Genomic DNA, 23,522 nt, shown 5'->3' on the forward strand with positions numbered 1-23,522 from the left:
CTCCCTGCCAGACAGATGGACCATCATGAACCAGGAGGATTAGAGCCAGGTCAGGAGGTGAGCTCCTCTGAGGGACAGATTTAAGACCTCCAGGAAAGAAAAGGGGAGAGTGGCAAGGAAGAGGAATCTTTGTGACCAGACCAGCCCCTGTCCCAGGACTGGTGGGAGATGCCGGAGGGAGCCCGAGTCCCAACACACCTTGGCCAGACCAAGAGACACGCGGTTGGTCTTCCAGATTGGATGGGGCCTGAGAACGTATGAGAACCACACCACCAGTACCACAAGTCCCAGGAGCAGCAGCCCCAGTCGCTCCAGATAGGTGATGCCTGCCTGCTGCAAGCAGGGCAACTCAGGGGCAGGGAAACCAGACAGAGGCTGCCTACGAACACCTACTGGCTGAGCTGCGTTTGTCCTGCCTATCCTGGGACACCTTCTAGGCATGGGGCAAAGGCAGCCATGGGCTGGCTCCTCTATGGTCAAATTACTCCCTGAACCTCGCTCTCCTCTCTCTGTTGACCCCTCACTCCCACGTTTCCTCCCCCGGGACTCCCTCCCCCTTCACATTTAGCAGACCATTGCTCTCCCCATCTTCTATGCCTGATTATAATCCCACCTCCTCCAGAAAGCCTTCCCTGACTAAACTCTGTACCCCATTCTCCCTCTCTTCCACATCAACTATGCACTTTGGTCTGTAACCCCTATGCACTTGGATACTCACCCATTCACAACCCCGTAGAGGCACGGGCCAATAGACAGAGCACAAGCCTAGGAGTCAGAAGGACCTGGGTTCCAATCCTATTTCCACCACTTGTCCCCTGTGTGACCCTGGGCAAGTCAATTAATTTCTCTATGTCTCAGTTCCCTCATCTGTAAAATGGGGATTAAGACTGAGGCCCGTTTGGGACAAGGATTGTGTCTGACATGATTTGCTTGTATCCACCCCAGTGCTTAGTACAGTGTCTGACACCTAGTAAGTTCTTAATATCACAATTATTATTATAGCACTTATGTACATATCCTTATAGGCTCGAGTGTAGGTATCTTGTCTACCCACTTTCTACCAAGTGCTTACTTCACTGCTCTGCCCACAGTAAGTGCTCAAGACAGACATTTACTCTCCGACCGTTCAAAGCCTTATTGCAGGCCCATCTCCAAGAGGACTTCCCTGACTAAACCCCTCTTTCTGCTTCTCCCACTCCCTTCTGCGTCACCTTGACTTGCTCCCTTAGTTCTTCCTCTCTCCCAGCCCCACAGCACTTATGTCCATATCTGTAATTAATTGTTTATTAATTCATGTCACGCTGTAAGCTCACTGTGGGCAGGGAATGTGTTTGTTTGTTGTTGTATTGAAATAATAATAATAATAATAATGTTGGTATTTGTTAAGCATTTACTATGTGCAGAGCACTGTTCTAAGCGCTGGGGTAGATACAGAGAAGCAGCGTGGCTCAGTGGTAAGAGCACGGGCTTTGGAGTCAGAGGTCATGGGTTTGAATCCCTGCTCGGCCACTTGTCAGCTGTGTGACTTTGGGCAAGTCACTTAACTTCTCGGTGCCTCAGTTACCTCATCTGTAAAATGGGGATTAAGACTGTGAGCCCCAAGTGGGACAACCTGATTCCCCTGTGTCTACCCCAGCGCTTAGAACAGTGCTCGGCACATAGTAAGTGCTTAACAAAGACCAACATTATTATTATTATTATTACAGGGTAATCAGGTTGGCCCACATGAGGCTCACAGTCTTAATTCCCATTTTACAGATGAGGGAACTGAGGCACAGAGAAGTGAAGTGACTTGCCCACAATCACACAGCTGACAAGTGGCAGAGCCGGGATTCAAACCCATGACCTCTGACTCCCAAGCCCGGGCTCTTTCCACTGAGCCACACTGCTTCTCTCTCCCAAGTGCTTAGTGTAGTGCTCTGCACAGCGTAAGCGCTCAGTAAATACGACTGAATGAATGAATATTCAATAATATGTACTCTCCCAAGCACTTGGTACAGTGCTTTGCATGCAATTAGTGCTCAATAAATACGATTCAATGAATAAATATGACTAATGGCTGTCTCCTAGTCATGTGGCAGGCATTGTCTGTTAGCCTATACTGTCACTGCCCTAGCAGCCGGGGACCCCGAGGCTTCTCTCTTCCTGTGACACTGAAGTCACAGCCTTTCCGGAGACAAGAAACAAATCAAGCAGAGGAAGTGGTTAAACACGAGGTTTTATTGATGGCTTTATTACTGCCCTAGGCAGGGAGGGATGGTGATTATTTTGTTGATGGCTCCCTGGTCTGGAGAACTGTTCCCCCATTGCTTTGTCATTCTTTGCTGCCCTCTGGCCCCTGTCTCCAGCAGGGCTCACAGCATGACAGCACATTTAGTTTAACCTCTGACCTCCGGCAAGGCAGGCAAAGGAGCAGTTTCTCCCTGCCCCTGTTCAGAGTCTTAAGGAGCTACTCTCTGGGGTCCACAAGCCCTGGGCAGGGTGGGGTGGAGAGTAAAGAGAATCCTCTTTTCTAGGTGAGGGCCCCCACCTTCTGCCACTTACATCTGTTTCCCATCACATCCCTCTGCTCCTGCCCATGCCCAGGACCAGGAGAGAGCTGTGAGGACCCAGGGCCAGGGGAAAACTATGTGGACCAGGGGTCAGGGGACAGCTGTGTGGACCCAGGGCCAGGGAAGAGCTGGGTGGATCTAGGGTCAGGGGAGAGCTGGGTGGGCCCTGGGCCAGGGGAGAACTATGTGGATCAGCTCTTGAGCTGTGTGGGCCCAGGACCACTGGAGAGCTGTGTAGATTCTGGGTCAGGGGAGAGCTCTGTGCGTCTATGGCCAGGGAAGAGCTATGTGGATCTACAGCCGGGAAAGAGCTGGGTGGGTCCTGGGCCAGGGGATGGCTCCCTTGGCCCAGGGTCAGGGGAGAGCTGTGTGGACCCCAAGGCAAGGGAGAGCTGTATGGACCCAGGACCACTGGAGAGATGAATGGACTCTGGGCCAGGGGAGAGCTGTGAGGGTCTATGGGCAGAGGAGAGCAGTGTGGATCCTGGGCCAGGGGACAGCTGTGTTTGTTCACGGACAGGGAAGAGCTATGTCAGTCCACAGTCAAGCGAGATCTATGTGGGCCCAGGGCCAGAGGAGAGCTGGGTGGGCCAGGGCCAGGGGAGGGCTGTGTGGCCACAGGGCCAAGGGAGCGCTGTTTGACCAAGGCGTGTGACTGGAACCAGTGCTAGACAGCTCTAGGCTCAGGCCAGGTTCTGGCTGGGGAAGGGAGTGGTAGATGCCCCTGGTGAAGACTGCACAGAATGCAGACACTGGGAAATGTTTTGGAAAATGCTGTTTTATAGGGGGAGCAATCCTGCAGATTTTCAGGCCTGGGACAGTCCAGGAGAAGTGTGGGTTGGGGGGGGCGGGAGCAGGGAGTCAGCCACCGTGCACTTGTGATAAGCCCGGCTGTCGCAGCCGCCAAAAAGGCCTCACCCCTCCCACTGGTCTAGGGTCCTGCTCTGGTGGCTCTGGCTGGCCCAGCAGCAGTGGAAGGAAAAGCTGGCCAATCTGGAGGCAATAACTGCCCTGGACGGGGCTTGGGCGGGCTCGGTCCTGTAGGGGTTAGGGGGTCCAGGAGCTTGGCTGGGCTCAGTTCTGCGGGGGTCATAGGGTCTGAATGCTTGGGCAGGCTTGGTCTGGCAGGAGTCAGAGAGCCTGGGAGCTCGGGTGGGCTTAGTCCAGCAGGGGTCAGGAGGTCTGGGTGCTTGGGGAGGCTCGGTCTTGGCAGGGGTCCGGGGTCCAGGCTCTCGGGCGGGCTTGTTCCCTCAGGGGTCCGGGCTCTTGGCTGGGCTTGGTCCGGCGGAGGTCAGAGGGTCCAGGAGCTCAGATGGGCTAGGTCCAGCAAGGACAGGGGGTTCGGGCGCTCAGGCAGGCTAAGTCCAGCAGGGGTCAAGGTGCCTGGGAGCTTGGGTGGGCTCGGTTCAGTGGGGTCAGGAGGTCCGGGCCCATTGGCAGGCTCGATCCCGCAGGGGTCATGGAGTCCAGGCACTCAGGTGCCCTCGGTCCAGTGGATTCAGGGGGTCTGGGCACTCTGGCAGACTCAGTCCAGCATAGGTCAGGGGATCTGGGCCCTCGGGCAGACCTGGTCCTGCAGGGGTCAGGCGGGCCAGGAGCTTGGGCGGGTTCGGTCCAACAGGAGTCAGGGGGCCTGGGTGCTCAGATGGGCTCAGTTGTGCAAGGGTCAGGGGTCCGGGCCCTCGGCAGGCTTGGTCCCACAGAGGCAGAGGGTTCAGGCACTCAGGCGGGCTCGGTCCGGCAGCGGTTGGGGGCGCTCAGGTGGGCTTGGTCTGGCAGGAGTCAGAGGATCTGGGCGCTTGGGCGGGCTGGGTCCCGAAGAGGGCAGAGGCTCCTGGCACCCCAGGACGCTGCGGGGGTGGGGCGGGGGCTGGCCCTGAGTCAACATGGCCGGCTCTCGGCCCGCTGGAGGCGCCGGGTCAGGTCTTGGATGCGGACATTCTTCAGCTCTAGCAGGTGCTCCAGCCGCCGCACCTTCATCTGTAGGACCTGCATCCGCCAGGAAGATGGGGGCAGCCAGGGGTGGGGTGGAATGCCGGGGCCCGGTGGTGGGGGGTGGGGCCGGGGTGGTGAGGGGGTGGCTAGCAAGATATGGGGAGGGAGGAGGGAGAGGGTGAGAGGTCTCCTTGCCCAATTTTGTACTCTACTGTTTCGGGGCTGGGCTTGTGGGTGGGGGGGTGGCTGTGGCCAGTGGCTAGATGGCTGGGGATGTGGTGGGGTGGTGGGGGGGGAGGGGGCGGTGATGGAGGACCACTGTGTGGGATTGGGTGCTGTTCCGTTTATCCCTCTGAGAGGAGAGGAGGAGGGTGGAGCCCAGGGTGTCGGGCAGACAGGAGGGAGGGAGCTGCTGTGTGTGGGCCCCGGGACTCTCACCTGCACCATCTCCTGGCAGGCCAGCAGAGCCTCGTCCTTCTCGGCCATCTGGAGGATGAAGCTGGAGTCTCCCTGCAGGGCCTGGCTGTACCCTGGCAGGATCCCGCCTTCCCTGGGGATAAAAGGGGAAAGCCATCACAAGCCTCTCACCTCATCTCCTCGCCTCTGCCCCTATCCTTCTACAGGTTCCCCTGGGCTGTGTGCAATTTCATTCAGTAGTATTTATTCAGCGTTTACTAGGTGCAGAGCACTGGACTAAGCACTTGGAATGTACAATTCGGCAACAGATAAGAGACCATTCCTGCCCAATGATGGGCTCACGGCCTAATCGGGGGGGGGGCGGGGGGGACGGACACGACAGACAGCAGAGCGAAATAGAACCAAACAAAAACAAGACAACATGATCACGATAAGTAGAATCTAGGGGATGTACACCTCATTAACAAAATAAATAGGGTAATAAATAATATATACAAATGAGCTCAGTGCTGAGGGGAGGGGAAGGGGGGAGGAGGAGAAGCAGAGGGAAAGGGGGCTCAGTTGAGGGGAAGGGAAGGGGGGTAAGCAGAGGGTGGAGGGGGAGCAGAGGGAAAGGGAGACCTCAGTCTGGGAAGGCCTCCTGGAGGAGGTGAGCTCTCAGTAGGGCTTTGAAGAGGGGAAGAGAGTTTGGCGGCCATGAGGTGGGAAGGCATTCCAGGACAGTGGTAGGACGTGGGCCAGAGTTCGACAGTGGGATAGGCGCTAACAGAGGATAGTGAGGAGGTGAGCGGCAGAGGAATGGAGCATATGGGGTGGGCAGTAGAGAGAAGGGAGGTGCGGTAGTAGGGGGCAAGGTGATGGAGAGCTCTGAAGCCCAGAGTGAGGAGTTTTTGTTTCGTGCGGAGGTTGATAGGCCACCACTGGAGGTTTTTAACGAGGGGAGTGACAGACCATTTGGGCCCACTGGTCACCCTCCTTCCTTCAGGGGACAGCCTGCTTCTTGGACGTCGAATATACAATTCCACATGCTGAGTCTTGCACTCTGCACACAGTAGTTCCAACAAACGGAGAGTAGGCACAGGGTCCTCTGCATAAACTGTGTGCCCAGTACAACGGCCTGCATGTAACAGGTGTCCAGTACAGTGCTTTTGCACACAGTAGGCACCCAGTACAGTGTTCTGCACACAGCAGCGTGGCCTAGTGGGTAGAGAATAGGCCTAGGAGTCAGAAGGACCTGGGTTTTAATCCCAGCTCCTCCACTTGGCCTGCTGTGTGATCTTGGGCAAAGCACTTAATTGCTCTGCGCCTCAGTTACCTCATCTGTTAAATGAGGATTAAGACGATGAGCTCCAAGTTGGATGGGGACTGCGTCCAACCCAATTTACTTGTATCCACCCTGTGCTTGATACTTTGCCAGGCACAAAGTAAGCACTCAATAAATACCGCTATTATTATGATCATTTAATAGGTTTCCATTTCCGTGCTCTGCACACATCAGGCACCCAGTACAATGTTCTGCCTATAGTAAGTTCCCAGTACAATCCTCTGCATACATTAAGTACCCAGTGCAACATTCTGCACACGGCATACACTCGGTACAGCGCTATGCACAGTTGGTATCCCAAATAGGGTTTTGCACATAGCAAGTGCCCAGTAGACTCAATCAATTGTATTGATTGAGCACTTACTATGTGCAGAGCACTGTACTAAGCACTTGGGAATTGTTAGACACATTCCAGTCCCACAACAAGTATACAGTCTAGAGGGGGAGACAGATATGATTATAAATAAAGTAAATGAAGGATAAGTACCTTAGCGTTATGGCGCTGAGGGAGGGGTGAATAAAGGGTGCAAATTCAAGTGCAAGTGCATCACAGAAGGGAGTGGGAGAAGAGGAAATGAGGGCTTAGTCAGGAAAGACCCCTTGGAAGAGATGTGGTTTTAATTAGGCTTTGAGGTGGGGAACTTCTGTCGGGTAAGAAGAGGAAGGGAGTACGAAGCCAGAGGCAGGACGGGGACGAGGGGTCGGTGGCGAGATAGATGAAATCGAGGTACAGTGAGTAGGTTGATGTTAGAGGAGCGGGGTTTGCGGGTTGGGTTAGAGTAGGAAATGAGGGAGGTAGAGTAGGAGGGGACAAGGTAAAGCCAATGGTAAGGAGTTTCTGTTGGATTGGAGGTGGGTGGGCAGCCACTCACAGTTCTTGAGGAGTAGGGAAACATGGACAGAATGGTTTTATAGAAAAATAAACCAGTCAGCAAAGTGAAATATGGACTGGAGTGGGTAGAGGCAAGAAGCCAGGAAGCTGACAAGCATGGCCTTGTAGATAGAGCATGGTTCTGGGAGTCAGAAGGACCTGGGTTCTAATCCCAGTTTTGCCACTTGTTTGATATGTGACCTTGGGCAAGTCACTTTACTTCTCTATGCTTCAGTTACCTCATCTGTAAATTGGGGATTAAAATTGTGAGCCCTATGTGGGACATGGATTGTGTCCAATCTGATTATCTTGTATCTACACCAGGGCTTAGTACAGCACCTGGCATATAGTAAGTGCTTAACAAATGCTGTTAAAAAGAAAAGGGTTGGTCAGTAGGCTGATGCAGTAACCAAGGAAGATTAAAAGCTAAGTGCTTGGATCAGCTTGTTAGCTGTTTGGATAAAGAGGAAAGGGCAGCTTTTAGTGAGGTTGTGAAACTAGGACCTACTAGATTTGGTGACAGGTTGAATATGTGGGCTGGATGAGCGAGATGAGTCGAGAATAATGCCAAGGTTAAAATAGGGAGGATGGTAGTGCTGTCTACAGTGATGGGAAAATCAGCGGTGGGGAGAGTTGGGGGGACAGGGCTTGGGGTGGGAAGATAAGGGGTTGTGTTTTAGACATGATAAGTTTGAAGTGAAGGTGGAACCTCCAAGTAGAGATGTCGTTGAAGGCAGGAGGAAATGTGAGACTGAAGAGAGGGAGAGATCAGGGCTGGAGATGCAGATTTGGGAATCATCTGCCTAGAAATGGTAGTTGAAGCCTTAGGAGAGAATTTCTCCAAGGGAGTGGGTGTTCAGTAGGGGTCCAGTATAGCATTCTGCACACGGAGCGTGCCCCCTCTTCAACCTTCCCATCATTCATTCAAATAAATATTATGTGGCAAGCACTGTACTAATAGCTGGGGTAGATACAAGATAATCTCATCAGACTCAGTCCCTCTTCCACATTCATTCATTCAATCGTATTTATTGAGTGCTTACTATGTGCAGAGCACTGTACTAAGCCCTTGGAATGCACGAGTCGGCAACAGATAGAGAGATCCCTGCGCAATGATGGGCGGGCTCACATCCTTCCCAGCACTATATCCAGAGGAGATCTCCTGCTTCCTCTCAAATGCCACCCTCTAGGCATGCGCATGGGACCCCATTCCTTCGCACCTCATAAAAACTCTCACCCCTTCCTTCCTCAACTACCATCTTCAACCATTCACTCTCCAATGACTTCTTCCCCATAGCCTTCAATCATGCCCATGTCTCACCCATCCTAAAAAAAAACCTCACTTGACCCCACAGCCCCCTTCAGTTGCTGCCCCAACTCCCTTCTACCTTTCCTCTCCAAACTACTGGAGTGAGTCATCTGCTCTCGCTGCCTTCTATTCCTCTCCTCCAACACACCCCCTCCAATCTGGCTTCTGCCCCTGAAACTGCCCTCTCAAAGGTCACCAATGATCCTCTTCTTGCCAAATCCAATGGCTCCTTGGACCTCTCAGCTGCCTTTGACACTGTGCACCATCCCCTTCTCCTCTATACATTATCCAACATTGACCTCAATGACTCCGTCCTCTCCTGGTTCATGTCTCTGGCCGTTCATTCTCAGTCTCCTTCGGGGGCTCCTCCTCCCCCTCCCATCCCCTAACTGTAGAGTTCTCTCAAGGTTCAGTTCTTGGTCCCCTTCTATTCTTCATCTACACTCACTCCCTTGGAGAACTTATTCACTCCCATGGCTTCAACTACCAGCTCTATGCAGATGACACCTAAATCTCATCTCCTCCCTTGTTCTCTCTCCCTCCTTCTGGGCTCACATCTCCTCCTGCCTTCAGGACATCTCTACTTGGATGTCCTCCCGCCACCTCAAACTCCACATGTCCAAGACTGAGCTCCTTATCTTCCCTACCAAACCCTGTCCTCAGCCAAACTGTCCTGTCACTGTAGACGGCACAACCATCCTTCCCATCTCACAAGCCCATGACCTTGGTGTCATCCTTGACTCCACTCTCTCATTCAGTCCGTCACCAAATCTTGTCAGTCTCACCTTCACAACATCACCAAGATCCACCCTTTCCTCTCCATCCAAACCTCTACCACTGTAGTACAATCACTCATCCTATCCCAACTGGAATATTGCATCAGCCTCCTTTTGGATCTCCCAACCTCCTGCTTCTCCCCACTTCAGTCCATACTTCACCCCGCTAACCAGATTATCTCTCTACAGAAACATTCAGGGCATGTCACCCTCCTCCTCAAAAATCTCCAGTGGTTACCTATCCACCCCCGAATCAAACAAAAACTCCTCGTTAAAGGCTTTAAAGCTCTCCATCACCTTTCCCCCTCCTACCTCACTTCCCTTCTCTCCTTCTACATCCCAGCCTGCACACTCTGCTCCTCTGGTGCTAACCTTCTCACTGTGCCCTGACTCGCCGCCGACCCCTGGCCCATGTTCTACCTTTGGCCTGGAACTCCCTCCCTCCTCAAATTTGCCAGATAATCACTCTTCCCCGCTTCAAAGCCCTACTGAAGGCACACCTCCTCCAACAGGCCTTCCCAGCCTAAGCCCCACTTTTTCTCAGCTCCCATTCCCTTCCACATCACCACAACTCGCTCCCTTTGTTCTTCCCCCACAGCACTTATGTAAATATGTATATATCTATAATTCCATTTATTTATATTGATGACTGTTTACTTGTACTGATGTCTGTCTCCCCTCTGCCTCCTGCCCCGCAGACTATGAGCCTTTTGTGGACAGGGTTTGTCTCTCTTTATTGCTGTTTTGTACTTTCAAAGTGCTTAGTACAGTACACTGCACACAGTAAGTGCTCAATAAATATGAATGAATGAATGAATGAATGAATGAATGAATGAACAGTAAGCATCCAATAAATTGATGATGGTGATGACGATAATGATGTTGATAATGATAATGACGAATAACGATCAGGAGATGGAGGAGAAGGAAGAAGGTTGGGGTGGGGGGAGATGTGGAGGAGGAAGAGGAGGAATCATCTCTACATCCTAGCCTTACCTCTGCTCAGCTCCCAAAAGGTCTGGTATACCAGGTCCGGACCTAGCATCCTTGGGCTTCTGAGAGAAACCTACGACAGAACACCAAGACCACACTTCCCCGAAACACACAGCCCTGGGCTCCCAAACCCGACCACCACAGAGTCCCCAAAGCCAATCGCCAATCCCCTCCTACTTCCGGTTCAGCCCCTGGCCCGGGGGTGGGGGACTGGGAGGGTCCGGGGGAGGAGGAGGTAGTAGTCGAAGATGCTGAGAAGTGGGGAAAGGGGTCGGGCAGGGACGCAGAACAGCCCCTCAGCCTCACCCACGTCCAGGTAGTTGTTGTTGTCAGGCACTAGCTGGAGGTCCTGTAGGAAAGAAAAAAATCACCAGTCCAGGTATGGGTGCTCCATCTCTACTAAGGAGCCTTTCCCGCGAGGGGAAGGCCCTCCCCGCTCTGCTCGCCTTTCTCCAATCGACAGCAGCTTAAAGTCCACCCTTCCCTTCTTGCTTCTGCTCTCCTGCCAGTCTTGCACTGGGCTCTCCTCATTCTGTGTCACTGCATGGGCCATTTCTCCCCTGCCCCTCTCTTCTCTAGCATATCAATCACTAGTATTTATTGAGCAAATATTCTGTGCAAAGCACTGAACTAAGCACTTGGGTAAATTACAGTAGATAGGGTAGACATGATCCCTGCCCTCAAGGAGCTTATAGTCAGGGAGATGCTAAATTAATTCTGGGTAAGAGTAAACAGTAGTGTGAAGATATGGACGCAAGTGGCATAGCGTGAGGGTTGAGGGCTTAGGGGTCACTCGAGTGCAGAAGAGGCAGGTTTTTGGTAGGGTGCGGGGGGAGATGAGAAAAAAACTAGGGAAGACCTCCCCCCATCTTCTAAAGCCATACCTCTCCAAAGTCCAACTCCCCTAGGGAGCATTCCAAGATGGACTCTGATGTTCCACCCCTTTTATTCCAGAAATTCTCAACAACCTGCATTGAGCTATGCAACTGCTGATAGTCTGCTTCAGTCATTTGCATTCTGACTTACCTTTTAGTTTTGATGGTTCTGTAACTTTTGTTTTAATGGAATTCAGTAAGCACTCACTATGTGCCAGGCACTGTACATGCTAATCAGGTTGGACACAGTCTACATAGGGCTCACAGTCTTAATCTCCATTTTACAGATGAGGTAACTGAGGCACAGAGAAGTGACTTACCCCGGGTCACACAACAGACAAGTGGCATAGCAGGGATTAGAACCCAGGTCCTCTGACCGCCCCCCCACCAGGCCCTTGCTCATTCCATTAGGCAATGGTGCTTTTCAACTTGTGTTCAGTAGCTTTATTTTAGTATCTGGGTCTGTCCCTTCTCTCCCAACAGATTGCTAGCCCATGCAGGGCAGGGACCGGGTCTTCCCCCAACTCCCACCAGTTAGGTGGAGGGAGGTGGAAGGGAAGGGTGTGTGTGTATGTGTGTCTCCTCCCCATCTCCTGCCATCAGCCACTGGAGGACAGAGACTGGGTCTTCTCCTCCATCTGCCACTCCCCTCAGTGTGCCCGGTCCAAGAGTCTAAACCTAGGCATGCTCAGCCAGTATAATAGTCCCCTGCCTCTCTAAACCTGCCCTTGCCCTACCCCCCAGGCCGTTCCCCACACTGGGAGTGACCTCCCCTCTCCTGTTCAAAGCACGTCAGTCATAGGGGTCCTCCGGCGTTCCCAAGCAAGGGCTGACCTGAGAGGGGCCAGTCGCTGGCTTCTTCCGCTTCTGCTTCTCCTCAAGCCGCTGGCGCAGTGGAATCAACACCAGTTCCACTACACCGGGCGTACACTGGGCAATCTTCTGGATCACATCCTTGGGCACGGAGAAGTTCAGCTTGCTCAGCACCTTCCTGTAAACAGAGGAGATGGCCTGAAGGAAGCCCCAAAGGGCCTCCCTGGACCTAGGAGGGGAAGGCAGGGAGGAGAGGGAATAGGAGAGGAATGAGACCCTGGGAATCAGGAGTAGTCTGGTCCCTGGGACGATCAAGATGTTATAGTATTAGTGGAAGAAGTGATGGTATTGATTAAGCACTGTATTAAGCGCTGAGAAAAAAAATTATCAGGTGAAAATTGGACACAATCCTTGGCCCTCAAGGGGTTCATGATCTAAGAAAGATTAAAATTAAGGGGGACAGGACAAGATAGGTGCAATGAATTAGCGATGATGAGTGGGGGGGAGAGGAGATAGTAGTGATAATAATAGTAATAATGGCATTTGTTAAGCACTCACTATGTGCCAAGCACTCTTCTAAGCACCGGGGTAGATACAAGGTAATTGGGTTGTCTCACGTGGGGCTCACAGTCTTTATCCCCATTTTCCAGATGGAGTAACTGAGGCACAGAGAAGTTAAGTGGTTTGCCCAAGGTCACACAGCAGACAAGTGACAGAGAGGGGATTAGAACCCACGTCCTCTGACTCCCAAGCCCGTGCTCTTGCCGCTAGCACTTAAGTGCTTGCTATATGTCAAGCACTGTACTAAGAGCTGGGGAAGATACAAGATTATTGGGTTGGATATGGTCCCTGTCCCACATGGGGCTCATAGTCTAAGTAGGAGGGAGAACAAGTACTGAAATCCATTTTACAGATGAGGTAACTGAAGTACAGAGAATTTAAGTGACTTGGCCGAGGACACACAGAAGACAAGAGGCAGAGTGGGATTAGAACCCAGATCCTCTGACTCCCAGGTCCGTGTTCTTTCCACTAGACCAAGCTGCTTCCCGACTAGCAGTAGGAGCATTAGTTGTAGTAATAGTATTTATTAAGTATTTACTGTGTGCAGAGCTCTTTCCTAAATTCTGAGAAGGAATACGCGGAGGTAATTAGATATGATCCCCATCCCTTGGGGGGCTCACCAACGGAAAATAAAAAAAGGGGGAGAGGAGACTGTCAACAGATACGTAGGGAGAGATGAAACTAAAACAAAAGCCCTAAGCCAACAAAGACAAAAAACCACAGATCAGGAGGGTGCTTTGGCTAAAGCAGCTGGATTTCAGGGTCCTCGCGGCTCAGAGCCCTAGAGGTCGTGGCGGGGGCAGGGAGGGCATGTGACAGTGTGTGGCAGAGGGTGGCTATCCTTGATTTTACACAGGTGGAAATGACAGGAAAGAGTCTTGGGGACCTGCGCTCGCCGAAGAAGGGTTGGAATGTGTAGCCTATGCACCCCTCGGACACCTGGGTGCTGGCTGTTGCCAACACCAAAAAAAGTCACTACGTCAGTTACGGGCTATTTGTTTTGTTGTCTGTCTCTTCCGTTTAGACCATGAGTCCGTTGTCAGGCAGGGATTGTCTCTATCTGTGGCTGAATTGTACATTCCAAGCACTTCGTACAGTGCTCTGCACATAGTAAGCGCTCAATAAATACAAATGAATGAATGAATGGGCCTAGCCCTCATCAGTGTCCACTCACCACCTCCTGAGTGAGGATACGGCACCGCAGAGTCATCGGTACATGGCATGGCACAGTGGGTAGAACACAAGCCTGGGAATCAGAAGGTCACGAGTTCTACTCTCAGCTCCACTACTGGTCTGCTGTGTGACCCTGGGCAAGTCACTTCACTTCTCTGTTCCTCAGTTGCCTCATCTGTAAAAGGGGGATTAAAACTGTGAGCCCCGTTTGGGACAGGGACCGTGTCCAACTCGATTTGCTCGCAATAATGATAATAATGTTGGTATTTGTTAAGCATTTACTATGTGCAGAGCACTGTTCTAAGCGCTGGGGTAGATACAGAGTAATCAGGTTGTCCCACATGAGGCTCACAGTCTTAATCCCCATTTTACAGATGAGGGAACTGAGGCACAGAGAAGTTAAGTGGCTTGCCCACAGTCACACAGCTGACAAGTGGCAGAGCCGGGATTCAAACCCATGACCTCTGACTCCCAAGCCCGGGCTCTTTCCCCTGAGCCACGCTGCTTCTACGTACCCACCCCATCGCTTAGTACAGACCCGGACACATAGTAAGTGCTTAACAAATACCATCATCATCATCAAATACCATCAGCTGCAGGAGGGATAGGACAGCTTGCCCTTCTGAAGGCATCGCCTGACATTTTGTCATCATCCTTTGAGCAAGCATCCTTGGAGAAGCAGCGGGGCTCAGTGGAAAGAGCCCAGGCTGGGGAATCAGAGGTCACGGGTTCTAATCCCAGGTCCACCACTTGTCAGCTGTGTGACTTTGGGCAAGTCACTTCACTTCCCTGTGCCTCAGTTCCCTCATCTAGAAAATGGGGATGAAGACTGCGAGCCCCACATGGGGCCACCTGATCACCTTGTGTGTCTCCACCCCCAGTGCTTAGAACAGTGCTTGGCACATAGTAAGTGCTTAACAGATACCATGATCATCATCAAAGCCTGCGTTTTTCTAATCTCTGGAAATCTCAGTATCTGGCAACAGGAGACCCTTGAGCTGGCTGAGGGAGTCCCAGCCCCCTCTGGGCTTCGTGTGGTGGTCAAACCCCTCTGAGGGATCTGCACAACTGTTTTGGCCCAGGGGCCTGCTGATCCTTGGGCACATTGTCAAGGGACACTGTACATTCCACATCAAACGAAAATTCCCCTCCATCAGCTTGAAGGCACTCAGTCAGTTCTCCCCCTCCCACCTCACCTTGCTCATCTCCCACTACAACCCAGCACCCACACTTTGCTCCTCTGACATCAACCTGTACTTCAGTCTCGTCTGTTTTGCCATCGACCCCTTAGTCCCATCCTCCCTGCACTTGGCTGTGAACCCCCTTATGCACTTTGATAAGTGCACTTTGATATTTGGCAAGTCACTTAACTTCTCTGGGCCTCAGTTCCCTCATCTGTAAAATGGGGATTAAGACTGTGAGCCCCACGTGGGACAACCTGATTCCCCTATGTCTACCCCAGCGCTTAGAACAGTGCTCGGCACATAGTAAGCGCTTAACAAATACCAACATTATTATTATTATTGATACTCACCCCTCTTCCACAGCATTGGTATTTATTTTCCTTATACTCTGCCCCTTCCCCTATTTTGATTTATTTTATGTCTCTCTCCCTGTGCAGAGGGTTCTCTCTAAAGTCCTTTTGTTAACCTTCCCGTCCTCAGGCTTGTGCTCCAGGGCAGAGAGGTGAGCCCCACGCATAGAACCATTGCTGGTCCGGACACCCCAGGCGGCTTCTAACACGGAGTTCCCCCACTGTTCCTTCCCCTCCCTGGCTCCAAACCACGGTGTGGGGAGGGAGATAGATTCAAGCCAACTTGTTACCTCTAAGGCATTGGGACTGAGCCTAGCTTCCTGTGTTTCCCCAACACCTTGATGTTTGGGGGGGGTGGGGTCCCAGGCCACAGTGCTCTAAAACAGCAAATCGGGCCTCGAGGCGGAGATCAATGGACTGTTGGAGGAGGGACTAAGAATGATGAATGGAGGCCAATGGAGAACAAGGGGATGCCACCTTCGTGCTCAACCACCAACAAGAAACCCTGGACCCCGGCGGACAGCACGGGGACTAATGAGGCTTCGCTCCCGTGGGAGCATCTTCAGGAGGACCAAGGGGAGCTGCTTGTGTCAGCCAGGGGTGGCCTGATGCAAAGTAAAAGATGTGTTAAATCCCGCCCATGTTAGCGGCTGGCTCTCAGTATGTAGACCGCTCAGGCTGGGGACTGTCCAATCTGCAGAACGCTCTGTGCCTGGCCCAGCGGTCATATGCTGAGCCCTCCCGGGAGGGAGCAGAATTAAAGGTGCCTGACTGGGAACAATTTGTGGTCTTTGTGTTCTCTACACTACACCTCACCGGGAGGTCATCCTTATTCAGGAGGGGGAGAAAGATATTAAAATTAATTACTGAAGGAGGAATGAGAGAATATGGGAATATACCCCAGCGCTTAGTACAATGATTGGTATATAATAAGCACTTAATAAATTCCATTATTATTAGCTGAAGCTAAGGAAGGCAATGGGCTCTCCAAGGGAGTGGGTGTCGACAAAGAATAGACGGGGACCCAGAACTGAGGCTTGAGGGACCCCCCACGGTTAAAGAGAGGGAGGCAGAGGACTGATCATTTTTACTGGTTGAATCCCCTTAGAAATTATTTAAAATGTATCTGCAAGGCAGTGTTAGCCCATGAGGATCATGCAGCGTGAGAAACCTGGGCCAGTTGCTTGACCTCTATGGGCCTCGGTTTCCTCATCTATAAAATGAGGATAATAATAATATGCGGAAGAAACGAGGTCAAGGATTCATTCATTCATTCAATAGTATTTATTGAGCGCTTACTATGTGCAGAGCACTGTACTAAGCGCTTGGAATGTAAAAATCGGCAGCAGATAGAGACAGTCCCTGCCCATTGATGGGCTTACAGTCCAATCGGGGGAGACAGACAGACAAAACCAATAGCAATAAATAGAATCAAGGGGATGTACATCTCATTAACAAAATAAATAGGGTAATAAAAAATATATACAAATGAGCAGACGAGCACAGTGCTGAAGGGAGGGGGAGGGGGAGGGGCAGAGGGAAAGGAGGGGAAAGGGGGGCTTAGCTGAGGGGAGGTAAAGCGAGGGGTAGAGGGGCAGCAGAGGGAGCAGAGGGAAAAGGGGAAGCTCAGTCTGGGAAGGCCTCTTGGAGGAGGTGAGCTCTAAGTAGGGCTTTGAAGGGGGGAAAGGATGGATGTGAAATCACTTCAGAGAAATAAGAGTGCCAGGCACATTCAAGGGCCACGAGTAGCTGTTGATCCTTGGTCAGCATGTTTACCACCAGCTGGCCCCGGGGCCCCATTCCCAACCCCTGTCTCTCCAGACCCTCTGGGTCAAACCTCACCTGTTCAGATGCCCCCAGTTGTTGAGCTTTTGTTGCAGGGAATTGGCTGGCACATAGTTGTGCATCTCCACCAGTCTGGGGAAGTAGAACTTGACCATTTCAGCAACAAGAACTGAGAAGGGAAAGCCAGGGGCAGAGATAGGGTGGGCAAAGGAAGGGAAGGAGATAGGAGAGAGTGAGACCACCAGAAGTCATATCTGAGGAGGGGGTGGATCTTTCAAGTGTTACCTGATTTAACCCATCTATCTCCCACCAGAAATTATGTGGGCTAACTGCTCCTCCTCCCCAAAACACACACAAAATTGATTTTTAAAACCATTCAATCATTCTTAAGTTTCATTTCCTTGAGTCAATTTATGAATCCATCCCAATTCTGCTGGGTTGAGTTCAGGGCATTTAGTGAATCGATTGATCAATCAATTCTATTTATTGAGTGCTTCCTGTGTGCGAAGCACTGTTTTAAGTGCTTGGGAGACCACATAACAGAGATGGTAGACATTTGCCCTGCCCATAATGAACTTACAGCCTAGAGGGGAAGACAGACACTAATATAAGTAAATATATTACAGATATGTACATACATTCACTAGTGCTGAGGAAGTGGTAAATAAAGAGTGCAAATCCAAGTGCCAGGGTGACAGAAGAGGGTGGGAGAGAGGAAATGAGGGAAGGCCTCTTGGAGGGGATGTGCTTTCAATAAGGACTTGAAGGTGGAGAGAGGGTTCATCTGTCTGATATGAAGAGGGAGGGCATTCCAAGTCAGAGGTAAGACATGGGTGAGAGGTTGGCAGCGAGACAGATGAGATAAAGATACATTGGCATTAGAGGAGCCAGTTGTGCAGGCCGAGTCGTAAGTAGGAGAACAACAAGGTGAAGGAGGAGGGGGCAAAGTGATTGAATGCTTTAAAGGCTATAGTAAGGAGTTTCTCTTTGATGCAGAGGATAGGCAATCCTGGTTCATCCTGTCCCATCTTCCTCCGTTGCCTCTTTCCAACCTCTCATTTTCTTTCTGCTCCCTTTCCCCAGCAAAGACTCCTTTTTCTCCATCATCATCATCATCGGTATCACCAGCATTGATTAAACACTTATTGTATTCACAGTTCTGTACTGGGTACTTACTGTGAGTAGAGCACTCAATTGGGCACCTTCTGGGTGCAGATATTGAACTGAGCACCACACTACGCAGAGTGCAGCACTGGACACCAACTGAGTGTGCACAGCACTATAATGGGCACCTACTGTGAGTGCAGCACACTGTACAGGGGACCTACTGTATGCAGAGTACTGTACTGGACACCTCCTGGGTGTGCACAGTTCTGTACTGGGCATCTACTGTGTGTTCAAAGTGCTGTGCCGGGCACCTACTGTGTGTTCAGAGCCCTGTGCTGGGCACCTACTGGGTGTGCAGAATGCTGTACTGGGCACCTACTGTGTGTTCAGAATATTGTACCGGGCTCTTGGGGAACATAAAACTGAAGTAAGCAATATGTGTCCCTGCCCTTTAAAAGCCTAGGCCTTCTTGGGATTCACCCTGCTCCTTGTCAAAGAACTGGAACACAGCAAGATCATCGGGCAGTGAGGGCCAGGGAAGCAGGGCATGGGAAGAGCGGAGGGAATTGGGTCCCGGTGCCCTGATGAAGCACGTGGGCAGTGTGGAAACCAGGCTGGGGGAAAGGGACTACCAGCCAAATGGTCATCCAAACCATTCCCCTCCATAAATCACCAGGGAGAGGGAGGGGGAGATGAGGGGAATTCTCCTGGTCCTGGGCACTGCCTTCTCTGCCCCTACGATCAGACTCAGAGGAGCCTTTCAACCTGAGTAGGGAAGCAGCATGGCCTAGAGAAACCCTGTGCCCTAATGGAAAGACGTTGGGTCTGGGAATCTAAAGATCTGGGCTCTAGTTCTGGCTCCACTACTTGTCTGCTGTTTGACCTTGGCCAAGTGACTTCTCTGTGCTTCAGTTACCTCATCTGAAAAATGGGGGTTATGACTGTGAGCCCACGTGGGACGTGGACTGTGTCCAACCTAATTATCTTGTACCTATCCAGGTGCTTAGTACGGTGCCTGGCACATAGTAATTGCTTAACAAATACCATTAATAAAAACTAAAAACATTGAGTAAGATCACTGATCACTGAGATCATCAGTGCTCAAAACATCTGGTTAGCTACAGTTTCTGAGGTGAATGCCAAACCTGCAAGATCTTCGGTTTGGGGGAGACCTCCCCCAGACTCAGGGGTCAGTGGAGGTGGGAAGTCATCTATATCTCCAATCCTGATCTCTTTCCCTCTCTGCAGTCTCGCATTTCCTCTTGCCTGCAAGACATCTCTTCTGGGATGTCCTCCCATCTGTCCAAAACACAACTCCTTATCTTCCATCCCAAACCCTGTCTTCCCCCTCAATTTCCCATCACTGTAGCCAGCACCACCATCCTTCCTGTCTCACAGGCCTGTGACCTTGGCATTATCCTTGACTCCTCTCTCTCATTCAACCCACGTATTCAATCTATCACTGAATCCTGTCAGTCCCACCTTCACAACATCGCTAAAATCTGTCCCTTCCTCTCTATGCAAACTACTATCACATTAATTCAATCGCTCATCCTACCCCACCTGGATTACTCTATCAGCTTCCCTGCTGACCTTCCAGTCTCCTGTCTCTCCCCACTCCAGTCCATCCTTCACTCTGCTGCCTGGATCATTTTTCTTCAAAAAAAACGTTCAGGTCATTTCTCCCACCCGACCTCCGCATCAAACAAAAACTCCACCATGGACTTTAATGCACTCAACCACCTAGCCCTCTCCTTCCTCATCTCACTACTCTCCTTCTACAACCCAGACCACACATTTGGCTCCGCCAAGGTTAACCTTCTCAATGTACCTCAATCTCATCAAACTCTCAGCTGACCCCTGGCCCACGTCACGTCTCGGGCCTGGAACACCCTCCCTCCTCAAATTAGACAGACAAGTGTTCTCCCCCCCGTTCAGAGCCTTACTGAAAGCACATCTCCTCCAAGAGGTCTTCCCTAAGGCCTCTAATCCTCTCCTTCACACCCTTCGGCGTTGCCCTGACTTGCTCCCTTTCTTCTTCCCCCTTCACGGCACTTATGTATATATCTGTAATTTATTTATTTATATTAATGTCTATCTCCCCCCACAGCCCAAGACTGTAAGCTTGGGACTGTGGGCAGGGAATGTGCTTATTCATTATTATACTGTACTCTCCAAAGCACTTAGTACAGTGCTCTACACTCAGTAAGTGCTCAAAAAATATGATTAAATAAATGGATGGGGAGTGGGGAGGGGGTTGTCTTTGGGGAGGTTTTCGGGGAGGTTTGTCTAGAGGGCGCTGCTTAGAACTTGCTTTGATTTCCCTGCCACCCTCAGGATACATGAGTTCCAGTCGAAACCTCCTGACTTGGGTCCAGTTGGGGCATTCAGTTTGGTCCCAGGTCCTCACAGGTAGGCAAGGTAATTTCGGGGTCCCATTCATTCATTCAGTTCATTCAATCATATTTATTCAGGGCTTACCGTGTGCAGAGCACTGTACTAAGAGCTCAGGAAAGAACAACAATAAACAATGACATTCCCTGCCCACAACAAGCTCACAGTCTAGAGGTGGGGAGACAGATATCAATTCAAATAAATAAAATTACAGATGTATACATAAATGCTGTGGGGCTGGGAAGGGTGGTGGAGGAGCAAAGGGAGCAAGTCAAGGGGACACAGAAGGGAGTGGGAGATGAGGAAAAGTGGAGCTTAGTCTGGGAAGGCCTCTTGGAGGAGATGGGCCTTCAGTGAGGCTTTGAAGGATGGAGGGTGTTCCACGCCAGTGGCAGGACGTGGGCCAGGAGTCGGCAGACAGGTGAGATCAAGGCACAGTGAGAAGGTTAGCATTAGAGGAGTGAAGTGTGCGGGCTGGGTTGTAGAATGAGAGAAGCGGGGTGAGGTAGGAGGGGCCAAGGTGAAAGAGCGGTTTAAAACCAATGGTGAGGAGTTTTTGTTTGATGCGAAGGTGGATGGGCAGCCCCTGGAGATTTTTGAGGAAAAGGATCGTCTCTGTAGAAAAATGAGCCAGGCAGCAGGGTGAAATAAGGACTGGAGTAGGGGGACAAGGGAGGTTGGGAGGTCAGCAAGCAGGCTGATGCAGTAATCGAGGTAGAATAAGAGAGTAATTGTATTAATGCAGCAGTAGTTTAGATGGGGAGGAAAGGGCGGATTTTAGCGACGTTGTGAAGGTGGAATTGACTGGATTTGGTGACAGTTTGAATATATGAGTTGAATGAGAGAGACAGGAGTCAAGGATAACGCCAAGGTTAGGGGCTTGTGAGATGGGAAGGATGGTGGTGCCGTCTGCAGTGATAGCAAAGTCAGGGAGAGGACAGGTGGGAAGATAAGGAGCTCTGTTTTAGACATGTTAAGTTTGAGGTGACGGGAGGACATCCATGTAGTGATGTCTTGAAGGCAGGAAGAGATGTGAGCCTAGAGAGAGAGAAAGAGAGAGAGAAATCAGGGGAGGAGATGTAGATTTGGGTAACATCTGCATAGAGATGGTAGTTGAAGCCGCGGGAGTGAATGAGTTCTCCAAGGGAGTGAGTGTAGATGGAGAATAGAAGGGACCCAGAACTGAACCTCGAGGGACCCTCACAGTTAGGGAGTAGGGGGCAGAGGAGGAGCCCGCGAAGGAGACTTAGAAGGAACGGCCAGAGGGATAAGAGGAAAACCAGGAGGGGACAGGGTCAGTGAGGCCAAGGTTGGATAACGTGTGAAGGAGAAGAGGGAGGTCCACAGCAGTGAAGGCAACTGAGAGATTGAGGAGGATGAGGATGGAGTACAGGCCATTGGAACTGGCAAGGAGATCACTGGTGATCCTGGAGGGGGTGGTTTCTGTGGAGCACTTCTGTATATTTGTATATATTATTTATTACTCAATTTTATAATGATTTGTATATATCTATGATTCTACCTATTTTGACGGTATTGATGTTTGACTACTTGCTTTGCTTTGCCGTCTGACTCCCCCTTTTTGACTGTGAGCCCGTCGTTGGGCAGGGACGGTCTCTATCTTTAGCTGAACTGTACATTCCAAGTGCTTAGTACAGTGCTCCGCCAACAGTAAGCGCTCAATAAATACGATTGAACGAATGAATGGAGTGAAGGGGACGGAAGCCGACTGGAGGGGATCCAGGGAAGGTCCGTGTGGCTAGGCCTGGGGGGTCGAGGAAGGCAGCAGCGGAGCTCAGTGGGAAGACCCCGGGCTGGGGAGTCAGAGGTCATGGGTTTGAATCCCGGCTCTGTCCCCTGTCAGCTGGGTGACTGTGGGCAAGTCACTTGACTTTTCTGGGCTTCGGCTCCCTCATCCGTAAAACGGGGATGAAGACTGGGAGCCACACGTGGGACAACCTGATGTCCCTGTATCTACCCCAGCACTTAGAACGGTGCTCTGCACACATAGTAAACGCTTAACAAATACCAACATTATTATAATTCATTCATAAATTCAACAGTATTTCCTGAGAAGCAGCATGGCTCGGTGGAAAGGGCTTGGGAGTCGGAGGTCGTGGGTTCTAATCCCGGCTCCGCCCCTTGTCAGCTGTGTGACTTTGGGCAAGTCAGTTCACTTCTCCGGGCCTCAGTGACCTCATCTGGAAAATAGGGGTGAAGACTGTGAGCCCCAGGAGGGCCAACCTCGTCACCTTGCATCCCCCCAGCCAGCATATATAGGGGGCGCTTCCTATGTGCGGAGCACTGTTCTAAGCGCTTGGAATGGCCAGTTCGGCATCAGACAGAGACAATCCCCGCCCAACGGCTATTAAGGCCCGGCCGCTGCCTGACGACCGAGCCTGGGGGCTGCAGGGAAGGGGGCGACCGAAGTGCGGGGGGGCGGGCCCGGGTCCGGCTCTCGCTGCCGCCCCGCCGCTGGGCGCGGGCAGACCCACCCACCTCCGTCGCTGAAGTCCCGAGAGAGGTTCCTTTTGGGCCGGGACAAGGGGATCCGATCCAACCAGACACACAGCCGCTGCAGCGCCTCGTCGTCCGCCATCTCGTCGGCCGCAACCATGGCAACGGGCGGCCGCCGCGGGGGCCCCTGGCAGTTGGAGTTGCCGAGGAGGAGGCGACGCGCGGGAAAGGGCGGGCCTCGGGACCGACCCCCGCCCACCAGTCCGGCCTCGGCCCGCCGCGGCCCCAAGCCTTGGGGCGGCCCTGCCGGGGGCCGGGGCTCCCGACGGGGCACCGCAGCCCCCCCAGCCCCGGCCCCAAGGCCTCGGGAAGGCCCAGCTGCCCTCCGTGCAGGGAGCCCTCCCAGGGAGCCCTCCCAGCCGCCAGTCACTCGTGGCCCCCGACGGGGCAACTGCGGCCGGGCGGCCCCCGGGAGCTGGGCTTCAACGGGCCGGGGGCCCTGGGAGGTCGAGGGCGTGGGGGGAGACCCCGGAAGGGGCTAGGATACCGAGTAAGATACACACATCAGGACAGATCAATAACAGAATGAACGTTGGTATTTGTTAAGCCCTGACTCTGGGCAGAGCACCGTTCAAAGGGGGGTGGG

The 23,522-nt window shown here is 52.0% G+C and overlaps 1 protein-coding gene across 1 annotated transcript; it reads right to left on the reverse strand.

The window, feature by feature from the left end:
• Window positions 1-2,197: 2,197 nt before the first annotated feature.
• Window positions 2,198-23,058, reverse strand: SPEF1 (sperm flagellar 1). The gene is made up of 7 exons (XM_029083192.2): window positions 22,919-23,058; window positions 16,976-17,087; window positions 11,887-12,043; window positions 10,484-10,526; window positions 10,181-10,250; window positions 4,926-5,037; window positions 2,198-4,541 (listed from the first exon to the last, which is right to left on the reverse strand). Exons 1-7 carry the CDS (start codon window positions 23,034-23,036, stop codon window positions 4,434-4,436), a joined length of 720 nt encoding a protein of 239 aa, XP_028939025.1. The 5' UTR covers window positions 23,037-23,058; the 3' UTR covers window positions 2,198-4,433.
• Window positions 23,059-23,522: the final 464 nt, after the last annotated feature.

This window comes from Ornithorhynchus anatinus, chromosome 18 (assembly GCF_004115215.2).
Source record: "Ornithorhynchus anatinus isolate Pmale09 chromosome 18, mOrnAna1.pri.v4, whole genome shotgun sequence".
Taxonomy (NCBI): Eukaryota; Metazoa; Chordata; class Mammalia; order Monotremata; family Ornithorhynchidae; genus Ornithorhynchus; species Ornithorhynchus anatinus.